The sequence below is a fragment of the Lissotriton helveticus genome, chromosome 1_1 (assembly GCF_964261635.1).
Source record: "Lissotriton helveticus chromosome 1_1, aLisHel1.1, whole genome shotgun sequence".
NCBI classification, from domain to species: domain Eukaryota; kingdom Metazoa; phylum Chordata; class Amphibia; order Caudata; family Salamandridae; genus Lissotriton; species Lissotriton helveticus.
In genome coordinates, this window is record NC_136057.1 from 1,911,049,381 (window position 1) to 1,911,069,059 (window position 19,679).

Here is a 19,679-nt window from a genome sequence, read left to right on the forward strand (position 1 = left end):
CCAGGTCAGGGGTGTTTTTGGTCTTAGTAAAAAGAACGGGCTGTGGAATCACAGCTTGTATTTTGTAAACCTTTTTGTAGGAAATGTTTACTCCATGCAGCTTTTGGTGAGATGTGGCAGTACTCTTTGAGAGAGTGGATATCAACAGGGCCTAGCCAGGGTAGCAGTTTTCCACCGCTGACCTCCCTTTGGCAAACTGGGCACCACCCTTGCTACAACTGGTCTTCGGGTCATTAACAGAGGAACAGAAAGTACGCAAGCTGTCAGGCTCTGTTTACTTTCAGTGTTTTAGCATTTCTACCTTTTTCAATAGCTCCTCACCAGCATATGTAAGGCTGCTGAGGGGCCAAAGGCGGGACAGAGGTCAAGTCTGTGTGGAACTTTGGTGATTCAACATTAATTTTATGAGATGTGCTCAAGGAGCAAAGTAATACATTGTTTGAAAGTTAGACTGCTTCTGATCGACTAATCTAACTGGAAATCCGCTTTAAAAAATAGAAAAAAACAAAAAACACTTGCATGCAAATGCAGGCGAACATGTGATACTATATTAGGTCACTACCCAGTGCTTACCTTGGACCAGTGTTTGCAGATGGTGGAATAATTCACTCATTTTTTAGGACAGGGTTCTATTGTGCATTGTCAGACTTTGTCCAAGAGCAAAAAAGCAAAAGGCAAAAAATAAAGGAGGAAGATGAGAAAATAGGATACAATCACCAATCCTGAAAGGAGGGTTAGAAAGAAGTAGCAAGGAGGGACGTGGCTTGATGACCAACATGGCGGACGCAGCCTAGCGAGGCTTCAGCCACCCAAGCCTATAATCCGCCCGAATCCTTCTTAAATTCTGCCTCCAGCGGTCCCTACCAGCAGCACTGGTCATGAGTGTCAGGCGGAGTTCCGGTTTGGGAAGCGATGGCGGACCAGAGGCCGAATCGGACTATGGAAGACGGGCATGTGGTTGTGCCCTAGGCCGCACTGCCGCCAGACTGTTTCGCCACGGAGCTGACGCCCAGAGAAGGACACGGCTGTTGAAAGGGATCGCAAGCCGACCCACGGACCCTGCCCTGAGGTGAGGAGACACCATTTTGGGCTTTTGCTGAGGCGGTAGCAGCCCTGGCTGGGCTGCGCCCGTCTGTGGACCTGCGGGGTTCACAGAACATGCCAGGTGCAGTGGCGCCTGGGGGCACGGGGCCATGCTGGGGCGTTACGCGGGGCTCTCCGCCTACCTTGGTGGACCCAGGTGGTGGAGCAGTAGGCGACAGCAGCAGAGAGGTCTTGAGGCAGGGTGGGGAGGGCCCGGCTGTGGCCTAGGCCTGTGATCGAGGGCAGGCTGGGCCTTGCCGGGCCACGCCCGCTGCACCTTCATCAGGTTGTAGACAAGGCCCGGGGACCAAGAAGGTTAATAAGCTCACGGTTGTCGCGCAGGCGTTGGCATACCGTGTCGCAAATTCAGAGGGCTGATCTTGGTGCAACAATCTACGCTTTATTGGCTTCCCATAGCTTTGCGAGGGCCCCTTCATGGACCGTTTCCTTACACAGTGGCTGAGGGTCCTTCTGCCAGAAGACTCCTTGTCCTCCTTTTTCGTAATTGAGAGGACTAGGAAGCCCCCTCCAGGGGAGCGCCCAAGACCGGTGATCGCCAAGCTGTTAAACTACACAGACCAGGATACCTACCATCCTACAATTTGCACGACTTACAGGGACCAGCTGTTTTTTGAATCACAGCCCATAATGATTTTCCTGGTCTACACTAGACTAGTGCAGCAAATGTGCCAGTCATTTACAGCTGCAAAATGTTGGCTCTGGGAACTCAACATACAATATATGCTGCTATATCCTGCCCAAATGAGGCTACATACAACTCAAAATTACATTTTTTGGACACTCCAGAAGCGATCTTTGCCTAGGCAGACGAGGCAATGCACCTACAACCACACCCCGCCACCGCTGGAATCCGACTCCTCACAAGAATCGCAGAGAAAAAGGCAGAAGAGGGGTAACTCTAAGAGGAGGTACAGGTCCATATCTAACTGGTGCTCCCTGACCCAAGACAAGGCGTCAATGTATACCGACCGACTTTACCTCTCAGGTGTGTGGCCTTGTCCAGCATCGGTACTCTCCTCATCTATGCAGAACCGCTGGGAGAACCAATATGGCTTGGGGGCCATTCAAGGAACTGTTACGCCCCTGAACTATTATGTTTAACTTTTTTGTGAAGTTTGGGTAGGCTTGGCCGAGGTCCACTTCCCCGCAACAGATACTCCTTGTTGGTGGAAGTATAGGGGTGGGGCTTTGGGGAAGGAGAAAGTTCAGTCCTACCAAGTTCATATTGTTGTAGTTATCGCACACACACAGAGACCGCATCACACCATCGCAAACGCAATTGAGATAGCAATCCCCATAGACAATCAATTACTTCACACTTACATATTCCCCAGCTTGGGGAATTAACCGTAGTATCCTGGAATGTTAGAGGGTTGCTGAACAAAATTAAAAGGGGCACCGTTCTCTGGCCGGCCAAACGAAGCGAGGCGAAATTCTTCTCCTACAGGAGACTCTTCTACTGGGCAATAAAACCTTGTGCCTCACCAGATTCGGGTACACCACAGTATACCATTCAGGCTTCACACAGGGTCCCCGGGGCACAGCTATTCTGATGCACCACCGGGTCCCATACATTCTATCTAAACAGTGGCTAGATCCTGGGGGTCAGATACATTGCATGGCGAATGCATAACTATAGCCAGTGTTTACGCTCCTCCTCTGGGGCATACCTTCACCGATAGAATCTCCCAAGAGTAGGTTGAGCTCCCAGGGGGTCTGACTCTGCTGTGTGGGGATTGGAATGACGTTATGTCACCCCTAGATCATCGGCTGGGGCCCCAGACATGTAGATCCAAAGTCTATCTCCTGACTACTACACTAGGGTGGCCGGATGCGTGGCGAGCCTATCGCCCCTCTGAGGGGGCTTTTACATTCCTATCGGCCGTGCATGGCATCCGATCGCAGCTAGATTATGTCCTTCTGCCTTACAGTTACATACATAGGGTGTCCCACGTCTCTATCCTGCCCTGGGGATTATCAGACCATTCTTCAGTCTTACTCAAGCTGCGTTTAGGTTCTCAGAAACCTCCCTTTGAGTTGCATATATCGCCCTGGTACCTCCAAGACCCCAAATACCAGGATGTTCTTTGTCAGGCCATTTCTGACTATCTCTTTGCCAATGCTGCCTTGGCCCCGTCCAGTGTTATTCTGTGGGAGGCTCTTAAACCCACAATTCGTGGTGTCAATAGTAGCTTCTTTGCTGGTGAAAAACACAAATGTCTTACCCAAATTGTGGAATTAGAAGACTGCCAGAGGTCCCTTGAAGCACAATTTGGTGCCAGTCCAACATTGCAGCGCAATCTCCCCCAAATACAGCAACAAATACATCAACATCTCATCAATGAGGCACGGGGCGCGCAAGATCTGGTTAGCGACACAGCACAGGATTTATCAATGGGATAACAAATCTAGTAAAATACTTTACCAGTTGTGCCAGGCTGCGATGTCCCCTACTCCCATTCCGGCACTTCGGGACGCAGATGGAGTTCTGTGCACCAGAAGTGGTGATCCAAGTGTTCGCAGCCTATTATGCTTCCCTATATAAACAGAAAGAACTCATATTGAGCGCCCTTATAGGGAAGATATACCCCCAAAAGCTCCCAGACCAGTTACGAGATCAACTAGACACCCCAATAACTGTAGACAAAATCAGAGGCTCCGGCTCGTCGACAGCTCGGGCACACGGGGCAACCCACTATTGGGAGTGGGTCAGCACCAACTCTCCCGGCTCGTGGCTCTCAGGCTCCCACTGACCGGTTTCTCATCCAAACCAGGGCCGCCAACACTACGAACACTGCCGGGCAATCTCTGCACTCGAGGCCCCGGCGTCAGCGCCACGAAGGCCGGCAAGCAGACGGGGGCAGGTCTTCGAATCCACTGCACGGTGGAGCCCCAAAAATAGATGGTAAGTGAGCGCTTCTCTTTAACAACCTAAATCAAAAAGCCTCGCTCAGGAGTATCAATAGGATAGGCGTGCGGGGAGGAAGGGACCTCAGAGCGAAGCGTTCATGCGACTGTTCCGATCGCCATCTTGGCTCCTCCCAACTTTTTAAATTAAGTTTATTTGTTATATTTGTTAAAATGTATATTAAATCTACTTTATTTTTTTAAATCCATTTTATTATTTAATATTTATTATATCATTTTATATATATATATATATATATATATATATATATATATATATATAAATTGATGTTTTGTACAACTATATTTTTAACATCTATATTTTTTCCCGATATTTTTGTACTTACCTGTTTAAGTAGAGGGAGTCAATATCTTTGCATTCTATATTTTCTCATCTATATTTTTTACACCTATATTTTTTACATCGATATTTTGTAAGTGAACCATGTCTCAGATGTAGGGACGCGGATGATACCTTCTTTCACAAGGTCTGGAGTTGTGAGGCACTGCAGTCGTTTTGGCATAAAATCTCATCCTACCTGGGCCATGTCTTATCCTGGAGCCTCCTGTTCGACCCTAGGCTGTTCTTGCTTCAAAGCACAGACGGGATTGGTGTGAATCGCTACAAACAACACTTACGGCTTCTTGCCCTCACACTTGCCAAGTGGGACATCTCCCACGCGTGGAAGGCGTCTTCCCCAATGGTGGGTGGGAAGAAGACAGCCATGGACAGATGCATGGAAGTCGGGGTCGGGGTCGCAGTCTATCAGGCACGGGGCACAGGAAGATTTAGCCCCAGTTGGGCGACATATCGGGGCATAAATTTACATCCCGCCACAAACCGACCCTCCATAAATTGCTAAAATATCTAAGATGAGCAACTCTGTCATCAATACAAATACATCTAGACATAATGGGGGACTGCCCGACATAAGGGCGGGGTCTCGTTTGGGCCATTAGGATGCGCCAATGTGTTCAAGTGAACTACGTGATAATCTGTGTTACGATTCAGTTGTTGGGCCAGCTGTTTTGTAGGCTAGTTTGATTATGTATTTCTCAAAATTGTGGTACTTTCTATATCGAACTTTATCTACAATGTATGCTTTGGGCACTGCCCACCACCTGCCATGGAAACTTAATAAAATTTGTTGTAAAAAAAAAAAAAAGAACTAGCAGGAGTGAAAAAGAGAGAGAGAGAGAGTAAGTCTATGGTGGCAAAAGAAAGAGACATGAGGTGCTTACAAGACCAAGCATTCTTGGTATGACATAACTTATGAATTCTTTCTGCCCCTACACTAATTTTGTATTTTACCAATTGGTAATAATTTACAATGCCTTTTTTGCCTCATTGTGCTTTTTTACCTCCTTACCTCCCGCCCTTGTTACATTGTTTTACATTTGGCCCCAGGTCCTTCACAACTTGGCCTTGGTGCATGCCATGCTTCAGGACTGGCGGAAAGCTGAGGAGACCCTGACCCTAGCCACAAGTTTGAAGACTGAGCCAAAGCACAGCAAAATCGAGAAGGCATTGGAATCTATCTTGGTAAATCATTTTTCTTTATCATTTTCTATTGTCCTGTGCTGATACCTTGTTGAAAGTTGCCAATGCACTCTCCAAGTCCCGACACAACACTGTTTATTGCAAAAATGAATAGTCTGTGAATCACAGAGATTACTGACAAGGAGATCACCCTGACACAAAGTAGTAGCCAAATATATACCCTACTGCACACAATGTTACTATTGATCACATGACAAAGTTCATACCAAGAGGACAAGCAGGCGCCTAGCTGAGCTCATAAGAATGAGTATATTGCTTTAGGAGTAACAAAATGTAAATAGTTTTAGCTGAACAAGCTAGTTAGCAAATTTTTGCATCTCATGTGCTGGGACGCAACAAGTCTATGGGTCACAGACGAGTACATCCGCGAGGCTTAGTTAGCATTAGCAAGAAAACATGGCTGCAGCAGGTTGGACACAAGACCAGCGCAATGTGTTTATGTTTTTCATAATGAATACTCTATTTCTTCCTGCATAACTCTGAACTTTGCTGGCCTAAGCATGAGCGCCTTCGATCTTTTTAGCTTAAAAGTCCTCACTTACTTATTCAGCTTTCTTTGTTTCAGAGGACAGATCTGCAAATATTTATTAATGAATTAAGGAACAATGGGGCACATGCATCAACCTATTTAGGAAGTGCAAACGGTGCGAATCGGTAAATTCGGCCGTTTGCGCTTCCTAAATAAGTTTTTGGGATGCATGAAACAATTTTTGAAAATCTGCATTTTTTTGCAATTCCTAAAAATGCGATTGCATTTAAGGAATCGCATTTGTGCGATTCCTTAAATGCAATGCATGAATCTTTAAAAAAATGCAAATTTTGAAATGGGAAGTGCAAATTAACACGAGGTTGACCCTCGTGTTAATTTGCGAAATTCCGAAAAAAAGCACAAAAATGCATTTTGGAAAGTGTCATGTTACACACACACATGTCCTTTGGACATGTGTGTGTGAAACTTGCACTAAAACAAACATTTCAAGGGTGCAGGGCGGGTCCTTTGAACCCCCCTCAGCACCCTTGCAATGCATCATCAAAATTTCATTCGCAAAAAAAAATTCGCAAAAAGGCATTGATTCCTATGGGCCTCTAGGCCCATAGGAATCAATGTAATGCCATTCCTTAATTGCGATTCGCAATTAAGGAATCGCAATTTCCGGAAATTAAGAAATCCTAAAAACCTTTAGGATTTCTTGATGCATAGGATTTTGCAATTCCTAAATTGCGATTCCTTAATTTTCGCAATTTAGGAAGTGCAAAATCCTACAATGATGCATGTGCCCCAATATACCTGTTCAATTACTTTAAAACATTGGGATTGCAGCCAATACTTATGAAACGTCTGAGGGCCAGATGTAGGTCGGTCGGTAACGGCCGAAAATCGGTATTTTCGGCCGTTACCGACCGGTATTTTAGAAATGGTATGTAGGGCCACATATTTTACAGAATCGGTAAATTTACTGATCGGTAAATTTACCGATTCTGTAAAATACCGAATCGGTATTTCTACCGATTCGGTAAATTTGATATGTAGGTGGGACTCTTCTGAGTCCCACAAGCCTTACCGATTCGGTATTTTAGCATCAAATTCAATTTGATGTTAAAATACCGATTCCGGTGTGCATGCACATGTGTGCATGCACACCTATGCCATATGACAGGCAGACCTGCCCTTAGGGCAGGTATGCCTGCCACATGGCACCTGAGCCTCTTTTGGGGGTGCCAGAGGGTGTCAAAGTGACACCCCCTACACCCTTGTGTAATTCGGTATTTACCGATTCGGTAAATACCGAATCGGTAATGCCCATTCATTCCTATGGGCTTCAAAGCCCATAGGAATGAATGGGCATTACCGGTCGGTATTTACCGAATCGGTAAATACAGATTTTTACCGATTCGGTAAAATAAACATCTGGATGCTCCTTCATGTCCCCCCTTCTTATTTACCGATTCTTAATTACCGAATCGGTAAAATTCGGTAATTAAGAATCGGTAAATAAGTCCTACCTACATCGGGCCCTGAGTTCCCAGTACTAATGCAAGGTTAGACTGCTGTGCCTTTTCCTGAGCGTTTTATAAGTAGTAGCTTGTGTGACAATTTGCTCATTCTTATATAAAAGCTTTTCTCATAGCACATTTTGCCAACATATGTTTCGCCTCTTAGCACTGATTGGCTTAGGGTTTTTCAGGGCTGTATGCGAATAAATGTGGTTTTGTCCTTTTTTCTCGAAAGTCCATATTTTGGACCCATGGTAAGCCATGTAAGCCATGACTTCTGGTATCTTGGTCCTGAATTTATACAGAATCTAGTGATAATTCAGGTTAAGAGTCACCTGACCTGAACAATACCACCCATTTGAAAAAGAAGCATTACCAAGGTAGAGCTAGGATTGCCCATTGAAACTTCAGTACACATCTACGAGATCTGTAAAGATGTATGTCATGTGCTTAACTGCATCTCCACCTCTAGGATCCACTGTCCAACTCACATTATATCACAAATGAATTTAAATATTTGCGGATTAAATTCGTTTTTAAAATATTTGGGGGAATACATTTTGTTTATTAGGGAGGAAACGAATAGTGTTCCCCAATAGAAATGGTGAGTGTTTTCTTGACCGAGGTTGTCTCCCTATGGGTGGGGATTAGGGTTTATTGGGGTAACATTTTAAACAAGCATTTACAATGCAATGGTTTTGCCTTTGTTAAAGTTAGAGCTATTGGCATTGCTCTTGACATTATTTTTATTTATGTTTTTTCTAACATAAATAAATGGCATTGTCATTTACAATCCCACTAGCTTTATCTCTCGCAAATGACACACACAAACACACACAGAGCCCCCCACACACACAGCCACACAGAGCCCCCCACACACACAGCCACACAGAGCCCCCCACACACACAGCCACACAGAGCCCCCCACACACACAGCCACACAAAGCCCCCCACACACACAGCCACACAGAGCCCTCCACACACCCACACAGAGCCTTCCACACACACCCACACAGCACAAGCAGGCAACAGGGGCACACGGAGGCACAAGCAGGCAACAGGGGCACACGGAGGCACAAGCAGGCAACAGGGGCACACGGAGGCACAAGCAGGCAACAGGGGCACACGGAGGCACAAGCAGGCAACAGGGGCACACGGAGGCACAAGCAGGCAACAGGGGCACAAGCAGGCAACAGGGGCACACGGAGGCACATGCAGGCGACAGGGGCACACGGAGGCACAAGCAGGCGACAGGGGCACGAAAAAGGAGGCGCAAGCAGGCAACAGGGGCACACGGAGGCACAAGCAGGCAACAGGGGCACACGGAGGCACAAGCAGGCAACAGGGGCACACGGAGGCACAAGCAGGCAACAGGGTCACGAAAACAAGCACAAGCAGGCAAAAGGGTCACAATCAGGAATTGTAATTTAGACGGGGCTGAAGTGGAGAACGGTCAGTAGGGAAGTAGTGCGGCTGGTGCAGTGGTACCAGGCCGAAAGGTGAGAGGGGCTGTCTGCACCCCAGTTTGGACAGTTTCCACTACCTAACAGGGATTGGTGGGAGGGGGGCGTACTTCTTGCTTGCTTTAGGGCTGTTACTTCGGGGACGCAGTGCACGCTCTTGCCTGCTGCCTGCGGGACAAGACAACAGGCAGGGAGAGGACAGGCTGGGAGAGGGCAGGGAGGGGACAGGCTGGGAGAGGGCAGGCTGGGAGAGGGCAGGCTGGGAGAGGGCAGGTTGGGAGAGGGCAGGCTGGAAGTGGACAAGCTGGGAGAGGACAGGCTGGGAAAGGTCATGGAGGGGACAGGCTGGGAGAGGGCAGGCTGGAAGTGGACAGGCTGGAAGAGGACAGGCTGGGAAAGGGCAGGGAGGGGACAGGCTGGGAGAGGGCAGGCTGGGAGTGGACAGGCTGCGAGAGGACAGGCTGCGAGAGGACAGGCTGCGAGAGGGCAGGCTGGGAGAGGGCAGGCTGCGAGAGGACAGGCTGCGAGAGGACAGGCTGCGAGAGGGCAGGCTGCGAGAGGGCAGGCTGCGAGAGGGCAGGCTGCGAGAGGGCAGGCTGCGAGAGGGCAGGGCAGTAAGGGGGAAGGACTGGGGGTGGGCAGTAAGATAAGATTGGGACAGGGGAAACAAGGTAGTGGGGGTGGGGCAGTAGGACTGGGAGTTGCGGCAGCCGGGACGGATGGGGGTGGCTTGGTGCTGCATAGGTAGGGACCTGTGGCAGTCGGTATTAGCGTCCACCCCACCCCTCCCCCCAGAATAGGCCTTGGGTGTGAGACAGGCTCCCAGCCTGCCCGCGGGAGATGAGTCACTGCGGCTGTAATGTGAGCCACACACCTGGCAGGCAAACAAACACCAGGCCAGACCTGCAGAGCTATCAGAGGGCGGGGAGGGGTCACTACATCAACCCCCTCCCCACCCAACCCCAGTTTGAAAAAAAAAAACATGCCAGGCTGCCTGGGTTATCAGAGGGGGCGGGAGGTACCTCTACCTCTACATCTACCCCCACGCCCCCCGCCAAGTTTACACCACGCATGCCCGGGATGTCTGGGTGATCACATGGCTTTACTACAAAGCACAATAACCCGTTCTAATCTAGTTTTATTTTGCCCGCCATTACAGAAACTGCAGGTTTCCAATGCCACTGCCAAAGGTACTGTAATGAAGGCCATAGTATGCATCAAAGATAATGTCACATGGGAATACCAAGCCCACTATAAAACTTACAATTCCAAGAAAGTAAACACTGAACCAATGGGAAAAACACGAGCTACAATTCATGGAACATGCAAGACACCATACAGTGCAAACTTCTCAGCAGTCAGTGAAGCATCTCTTTTAACAAGTCAATCTGAGAACCAAAAGAGTATCTTAGCCCAAAGAGATCAGAGGGACAAGACAAACGCCTTTCCACGCCAGGGGTTAAGCTAGGCACTTCCACTATAAAACGAAGCACAGGCAAATTAAACTATGAACAGCAAGTTATCTTGCACCACATTAGCAGACTATGATGTTAGCCATTATACACTGAGAGTCTTTGAAATTTTTTAAACTAAAGGACAACCACCATTTCTTCTCAGACGTACCGGGCAATTGTGAACAGTTTCAAAGGGTTTTCACCCTCATTCATCTAATCTGCAAGGGCATCGCCAGCAACTTATACACACACACAGAATGTGTCCTGGGATAGTGCACTCCTCTCGGGGCACGACGGCGTCATGACAGCCCTTGTGCAATGTGTGCCCGCCCCACTGCACGCACATTTTTTCACACTCAGGCGGACACACACACACACACACTACACACTCTCACACTGATACTCAACACGTAGACACATATGCAGAGACTGAGAGACATGCAGACGGACGAGCTGACACGCACAGGCACACTCACTCAGCCACACAATGCGCAGACAGACGTACACACATGAAGAAACCCGCACAGACACGCGCACAAACACACAGGCGCATACACATAGTACATACACACATAAGTATGTACACACAGAAGTATAGTAGTCCTTTGCGCAACTAATACGTGGGACCAGATGGGTCAGGCCGTCACATACGCACATTGGATTTCCTGCCAGCAAGCTTACCTGGTCACATGGAAGGGCGTGTGACCCAGAGCTCCGTGGGAGGCAACACCACAACAGCAGGGATGGGTGGTATGTACCCTTCACCGCTAGCAGTGAGGCCGAAAAAATCCCTAAGAGGTGCTGTAGAATAACTTCAGTAACACTTGACTCCACCTCGGAACAAGTTGGAACACTTACCACGGGTCGCTGCAGCTCTTCCTCACCCGGTCCCGCTTCTTGGGGCCGGGTGCTCTCACGGGCGGCGGCGGGGCTCCTCTTCAACCATGGAGCCCTGCCGGTGGGTTCATCTGCTTCTCCTTGTCCGCGCTGGGGGGGTGGGACTTCGCTGCAGCTCTTCCTCACCCGGTCCCGCTTCTTGGGGCCGGGTGCTCTCACGGGCGGCGGCGGGGCTCCTCTTCGACCATGGAGTCCTGCCGGTGGGCGCAGCTGCTTCTCCTTGTCCGCGCTGGGGGGGCGGGACCTACGCAACACAGGGCGGCCAGGGGCTGGAGGACTCCCGCTCCTCCCTCGAGACTGGCCAGAACTCCGGGGCTCCCCCTTCACTTGGGAGCCCAGGGAAGGACACGGCAGGCGGCTTCTTCTCCTTGCGCTGGAGCTCTTCTTCTCCGGCACTTCTGCTTGTCCCGCCCCCGGCCTGCCTGACTTCCGGGTCGCGGCCAATCGCAGCGCGGCCCTGGGGTGGGGAGGCCGGACAGCGGCGGTGTAAACACGGGCAATGCCGGGTGGGCACCGGCTTCAATTAAAATATAAAGCGAGATGGCACTCGCTCAGAGGCGCCAATGTCGCTGGCAGGGTGGGCACCTGCCAGGGGGCTCCAAAAAATCGGCAAGGGACGGTATGTCAATGCCGGACCAGATTCGGGGGCGTTCCCGGCTTTTGCCTGACGTCGCGTGACGTAGCCAAAAGGGAAAAATTCTCGGGAACGCCCCCGAATCTGGTCTGGGATTGACAGACAGAGCCCTCTACCAATGGCTAGCCTCCATTTATGGAGCTAGCCAATGGGAGGAGGGGGCGGATACCCGACCCCACATAGAGATATCAGAGATATCATTAGATTTTGCTAGCGCATGGGTACTTCGTACGCATTGCGTAGGCAAAACCTAAAAATGGGGATAGAATGATTCTGTTGGTTTTGCAAATCAAGGATACATTTGTGTGTTTTGTGAAGTTTAAAGGAGGCCAATGTGATGCCACATTTAAAATACCAAAAGTTGCCCACAGCAATGATAATCGTGCATAGATTGTTGATGCAATTTTGGATCCTGTAAAATTGATTCTTTAGAGAAACCGATCGGAAATTTAGACTGACCAAAATGTTTCCAATTTTCACACATATTTTTAGTAATATTAGTCATATTTATGAATTTCAGACATTCAAGAGCATCTACAATTACACAGCTCTTTACTGAAAGACCGTTTTCCACGTGTTAGAAATATAAAATGTCAACTAATTTTGGTGAATCTTGCAAGTTTAAACTTTGAGAAATCTGCCCTGCCCACTCACAATTGTTTTTATTGTTGATGTCTAAATTTTATGGAAAGAGGCCACCAGATATTAGTATAGCTGTGGGGGCCTTTAACAAAGGAGGGGGCCTTTATTGGCCAGTAAAGCCCACTATGGAGTAGTCTAAGGCTATTAGAACATTCCTCCCCGAGACGGCAGAATGTTCTAATTTGTAAAACAAACGCCTCATGGAGCCCGAGGGGGTTGAAATCCTGATGGGCTCTGTAAGGCGTTTGTTAAACATTTGAATGTTGATGCTCCAGGCTTCTACTGGCCATTAGAAGCCCGGAGTATTCCACGGTTTTCAACGGAGTGCTCCACATTTCAATGTTGTAATTTAAGATAATTCACCTACCCCTTCAGCAGTCTCCATTATCCTAATGTTTTTCTACAATGAAAATGTCTCCTCTACTCAGGAGAAGCTGCTTCCACACGATTGGTATCTAGGTTTCTAACACTGCAGTTTGAGGACCTAAGATGTATTCTAAGCTTCTGCTCGTCAATAAAGCGATCGTGATTTTGTGCCGATCAATGTATCTCTTTGTGCATTAAATTGTAAATATGTATAATTTAAATATGTGTACAATCTAATGCTGTTCTAACGGACAGCATCCTGGTGACAGTTATTTGGTCTCGATCGGTTCCCATATACCATGCTGTCTAAACATAGTAACTCATGTTTCAAATACACCTGCTACTACACAAACAAATTTCTGTAGGGCACCCCACGGTGTTTAAATCTGTCCTAAATCAACTATCTAAAAAGCCAAAATTGTTGGGGAGCTTAGCTTGTTCTGGAGTGATGGAAGTCTTACTATGTAATTGTATTTTACATTACATGTACTTAATGCTGCTGCAAATCAGTAATTTTCCATTTCACATTTCACTCCAGTCAGTTATTAAATATATTACTTTACACTCAATATTTTTTTAGAAGAGACAGCATGAGCTCCGCTGGGCCTCTTGTAGAATATTCAATGTCGCTCTAACATCCAGGAAACCGTGTGTGAGTAAGAGAGTTACACAAAGATACACAAAGGGATGTTTGAGCAGGATGCACATTCTGAGAGTTTCATAGTCCCTTTGTGTTCATGGTTTGCTACCTTTTCTCTGCAATAGCACTCTGTCCAGAATCACATTAATGTTTGATTAAATAACAATAGGTCTTGTGGAGGATCAGTTCTGCCCCTTTACTCCACCCATTCAATAAGGCCATTTTTTAGAATAACTTTTCTTTATTATTTCTATAATACACATTAATTTTCTAAAGTTCATCAGCCCCAGTGAATACGTTCCTGTAGGTTACGAATGTATCGTACTGTAGGCCAACTATCCAAGGACAGTTGAAGTCATTGCAGCATCCACTAGAGCATCTATGGGCCAGTCATAGTCCTGAACCCTGATCCACCACAATGTTGAAAGCATGGCCCTCCGTAGCTCAGAATCAACTGAGACATACTCTCCTTCTCAAGAGTCATGTTCTTGAAAGGCAAAGTGAAGACTTGCATATAACTTTCTGATTCATACCAATATTTCAGTATCCGTTTCCCTGAGTGACAATTGTGTTTTTTTCATTGTTACAGAAGCAGAAGGTGTACACACTTCTGGAGATGCCATTGGCTAGGCTTTTTCGGCCTAACGAGAAGCAGGTGGCACAACTGCAAAAGAAGGATTACCTGGGAAAATCAGAGGTCCAGTATTGTTTAAATCTGTGTTTATTATTCACAATTCAAGTGGTAAAGGAGAGAGAAAGAGTGCGTGTGTGTGTGTGTGTGTCTGAGCAGAAATCAGTTTAGTAACTTTGAAACAGATTGAAGCGCATTGCTTCAGAAACCTTTTTCTGTAGGGTTGCAAAAAGCAAAAAACTTGAAATACTAAGCACTGAATATGAACACCACTGATGAGTCAGCCTCTTGCATTTATGTATACAAATAGGCAAAAAGAGTCAATGAAATGTTTGTTGCATATTCCATTAATGCTTGAAATCTCTACTTTAGAATGGAAGCTATAATTCTATGATGTAGTTAAACTGCTGATTTCTCCAATTGAATCTGATCTTCAGAACCGATTGGGACCCATGCTTATGCACATTATGAATCTTTCACCAGTTTGTAGTCGGTAACTTTTTTGTTCTCATACATAGCTCAGTACTAGAAACACTTCACAGATCCAGACAATAAGCCATCCCCAGACTGCACATGCATAAATTACCGTGCCATTTAAATTTTTTCATAACCTTCTCCACCACATTTAGTAGTGATCTTATCCATTCTCATTACTTGTGTTTGCACCAACTAGTCAGATCACACAATTGTTATGTTGTTTTCCTTTGAGTACTGCTAAGGTTAGATACTGCAAATCATGTAATGGAGTGCTGGTGTTATCCAAATCCTATCACTTTTTCCTTGACAAAAAATGTCCTATCAGATCTAGTCATCATCACCATTTCCATGCATTTCTTCAGGATTTTTTTTTATCTTTGGGAGTGGCAACAGATATTAGGATGGTAAAGTGATGAACGTCTCTTTTTTTTATCGTCTTTATTGGGTTTTCACACTCAAAGTATAGTACAAGTTGCCATCTTTATTATACAACACCATACAACGACATACAGTGACATTGACCAGCATGACACTTGGTGGGGAACCAGGCTACATTGCATGCCGGTGACAGGAGGAGAAAATTAACTTTTTGTATATATCTTGTATGTTATCCACTTTATGCTCAGTGAAAAATCTACAGGCGCTATAAACACAAAAGAAGAAAAAACTATACGATCACTAATAATCCACATGTGCGATGTTATGCGAGTCGTGCATAAGCTAGGGTATTTGCTTTTGTGTAATGCTTTTTAAAGTCAGTGGGAGCAGCAGGGGGGTTGGGGAGAAACTGGACCGCCATGAGGAGGTGTCCAGGTTGCTCGTATCTGCATGCTATTGTGCTGTTATGGAATCCAGGGATGAGAGACCATCTCAGCCCTGTGGGTAACTAGATGTATTCAGTCTGCCTTCCACGAAGGACAAGTACTGTTGCCATTGCATAGGGTTAGCCTGAGGGGTGTTATGGGGTGTCATCAGGGCTTGTGTCGTATGTTCCACCACCAGTGCCTTGCGGAGATCCAGCATCCAAATACACATATCAGGTGCTGTGGTCGATTACAAAGACAGCTATTCTCCACTTCGCTAGTGCAAGTACCAGGTCTAAGAACCTATTAAGATTTTTCCGCTTTGCATTGCGCTTGATGATGCCAAGTAGGAAGTGCAGGCCTTGCACAGGTATTAGTGTGTCAGTTGCTCCCCCTAGTATTATTGCGATCTCCTTCAAATATGCGCCCAAGCAAGGGCATGCCCAGACCATGTGGAGAAATGTTGCATCCGTCTCTAAACAGCGAGTGCATATGTTGACTAACGTGGGGGTACATATGGCCTAGTCTGTGTGGTGTTAGATATGTATGATGCAAGTAATTAAACTGTGTATAAGTGAGTCTAGCATTCGTTGATATTATTTAGGGGTACCCTATGCACTGCATCTACTGTTTATCAGTTATGATGACTGCCAACTCAGAAATCCCAATATGCCCGAAGTGGTGCCAGTAGGGAAGTAGAACTGTATAGTGCCATCACCACATGTCTTACTTTCCCATGCATGAGCAAAGTCTGCAGCAGCTACGATGTGTCTGGCTCTTTCTCCGCATTCTCCCAAGTTAGGAGGAATTGCCGTGTCAGTAGCGCATAATGCACGAAAGTACCCTGCGGGATACCAAAGTTCTCTATCAGTCCTTCTAGGCTGTGCAACTGTGCGTTTGTTAATAGATCGCCCCAGGTATCCAATTCCACCACCTAATCGAATGGACCGCACAATGGGAGGACTTGCTATACACAAATTGCGATAGGCCAACATTAAAAGCCTTACAGGGATAGACATTATACGTTTGATCCCGAACTTATAGGGAGCACTTTCATTACTGTAAATCCACGAAAGCATACAAGATCATACAGGAGGTTGTTCTGAGAGGGAGCGACTACCTTCATGCACTAATTCTGATGAATATAAAGAAAGGTTCTCTATATTACATTTGCCCTGAAGAAGTCCTTAGGGACGAAACACGTTGGCTACTGTCATTTTAAGAAGAAATTAAATAAGAAAACTGAAACAAGACCAAATGGACTTGATACTTCTTTTCACTTAATATTATATTTGTTGGACATTGTTTGGAGTGCTGGATCATATTGTTTTGCTTAAAATTTGTAGGATATCATATCCTAGGAGGCTTAGGGGTATTGAGCCTCAGATCCCTAGCACCCTAAGAATAGGACTGACTATAACCCCACTGGATGATAGGTGTAGTCACCACTGCCTCATACCTCGTTTTATTTGTGTTTGTATATCCAATTCCCCACTGCCCAGGATTCCAGCTCCGGTCGGTCATGGCTGGTGAAGGAGTCCGGTAAAATCTCAAGTGGTACCATGGGTGCATAAGTCATTGTTAGGCTCTTAGATGTCACGCAGCGCAGCCAGATGCGTCTGGCTGCCATCATTAGGTTGCCTTATTTCCTCTGTGTCGGGGTAGTGAAACCCTACAGCCATTCTATATTGACTCTGCGTCGTAATGGCATTACCCAACAGGACATTTCTGCCACATGGGCACTCGCTAGCAATCACATTGGCCATTAAAGTTGTGCAGTAGCATAGTAATGCTCGTAATTTGGAGTCCCCAATCCCCCATCTGTTTATGGAGTGCCACTTTTGACCTTGAGCCTCTCCATATCACTGCAACTAAGAGCAACTCCAGGTCCTTAACCGCATGCGTGCGGCGGCTTTTTTCGCGCTGCGCTGCTTTTTTTTAAAAGCCGCGTTACATGACGAGCTCAGCTCGTCATGAGCGTGCGAGCGGCACAACTCATGACGAGCTGAGCTCGTCATGAGCGGGGAAGGGGTTAAATAAGGGCTTTGGCAATCTATGCTGGAGGGCATCAAAAAAGTAGAGGAGCCTCAGGAGTAAAAGTATTTTCGCTATAGCCACTCTGCCCTTGGGGGACAATGGGAGGCCGCACCAGAATGGTAGTGCGGCGCGTGCTCTGGACACTGCCTTACCCAAGTTCCCTTCTACGATGTGTACACTGGAATGATAAACCTGCACCCCATGTACTTAAATGTGTCAAATGCACACTCCAGCGGAGTTCAGGGAATACCCTGTCTTTGATCCAGTGGGACCACTTTCATGGGAAAGACTACTGACTTAGGCCAGTTAATCCGAAGGCCTGAGCCCTGCACGTAGGCATCTAGGAGCAAAATCAGGTCCTGCAGCGCTATCTCCTCAAAGGTACACCAGCGCATCGTCTGCATATATTGAAATTATATGCCATTGTCTATCAGGATGGACACCCCAGTCCAGCACTCTCTGGCGCAGTTTGCATGCTAATGGCTCCATGGCAAATGCAAATAGGATAGGCGATAGAGGGCAACCCTGTCTGGTGCCTCGCTCAATGATAAATTGTGGAGAGATGTCACGCCCTGTCCTGACTCGTGCCTGCAGGTTTGTATATAATATACGTACCCAGTGTAAATATTTAGGACCTATGCCGAATTTGCCTAGCACTCCTATCAGGTATTGTCACCCTAGCGCATTGAGCTAGCCAAGGGGTATCGATTTCCGCATGGGCCCATTCCAGCAACCTGAACAAGCGGCGCAGATTCAATCCAGTACTTCTTGCCGGGATAAAGCCATTTTGATGCTCATATATCAGGATCGATTTCGTTTCCATTAGTCTGTTGGCCAGTACTTTTCCCAGTATTTTCTAATTGGCATTTAATAAAGACAAAGGCCGATATGATGCCATTTCCAGCGGATCGCTTCCGGGTTTAGGTAGTACCACCTACAGTGCCTCTCACAAGGATGTTGGGAGTTCTCCCTTTTCATACGCATCCTCATACACGTTCTCCAATTGGGGCACTAGTTGTTCAGAATAGGCAGAGTACAACTCGGAGGGCCAGCTGTGGGTGCCTGGGGATTTAACCGCCGCTAGCTGTTTAATAGTGTCTAGTATTTTGTCCACTGTAATAGGTTCCTCTAATGAGTCATGCTGAGATTTTGTCGCCTGCGGGAGCTGCACTGTTGTTAAAAAGCTATGGATGTGAGGGAGATTAATAATGACAGGTGCACTATATAGAGCTGTATAATATTTGTAAAAGAAGTCGTTGATTGCTGCTTGTGTGTTTACTAGTACCCCCTCGTTGTTGTATATCGCAGTGATGGGGGGTTGAGAAGCGTCAGTTTTTAAGTGCAAAGCTAACATTTTGCCCGCATTATCAACCTCTGCGTGTTGCCGGGCTAAATAGTGCTCATAGTCTAGTGCATTTAGGCTATCTGAGGTCTCGCTGTATGCTGGCCATGCCTTGGCCAGAAGAGTAATTACCTGCGGAGTCTGTGGGCGCCAGGCTTTCACATCTTTGAATATCCGCCTCGTGCCTTTGCGAATCTGCCAACAGCGTCATGCGTGAGCCATATGTCATCTTGATGGCTTGTCCTCGGGCGACTGTTTTAAACGCTTTCCATTCTATGCCTTTATTAGAAGTGGTGCCTGTATTCTCCTGGAAATATGTGGGAAACGTCTGTAAAATGGCAGAGCAAAAGTGCGTGTCCCTACGCGCAGCTATGGAGAGATGCCATGTCAGGAGCCTAGCCCTCTGAGCGCCCCATGAGAGGTGTAGCTGCAGTGGCATATGAACAGATAACGCCCATGCTAGATATTCTGTATGTGTTACCCTAACTAAGGCTTCCATGGAGCAATATACTGCATCGATCCGCGTGGGGATATCATGCAACGTGGAGTAATGGGAGTAGATGTGCGTTTCAGTGTGCTGACTGTGCCACACGTCTTTTAGTTGCATGTGTCTACCCAGTCCCTCAGGTGTCTTGACAGTTGAATGAATTGTGCTTACATGAGCGGTGGGCGTGAGCGGTCCAGATCGAGATCATACGTACAGTTATAGTCTCCTACCCATAGTGT

General features: G+C 47.0%; 1 protein-coding gene across 2 annotated transcripts in view; it reads left to right on the forward strand.

Moving 5' to 3' along the window:
• The window catches only part of NCF2 (neutrophil cytosolic factor 2), a 97,233-nt gene that overhangs the window by 15,578 nt on the left and 61,976 nt on the right, over window positions 1–19,679 (forward strand). For both annotated transcript variants that reach the window (XM_078643095.1, XM_078643105.1), the window contains exons 4-5: window positions 5,420–5,554; window positions 14,253–14,360. In XM_078643095.1, the coding sequence (XP_078499221.1) occupies window positions 5,420–5,554; window positions 14,253–14,360 (243 nt within the window). The remainder of the gene's footprint in view (window positions 1–5,419; window positions 5,555–14,252; window positions 14,361–19,679) is intronic.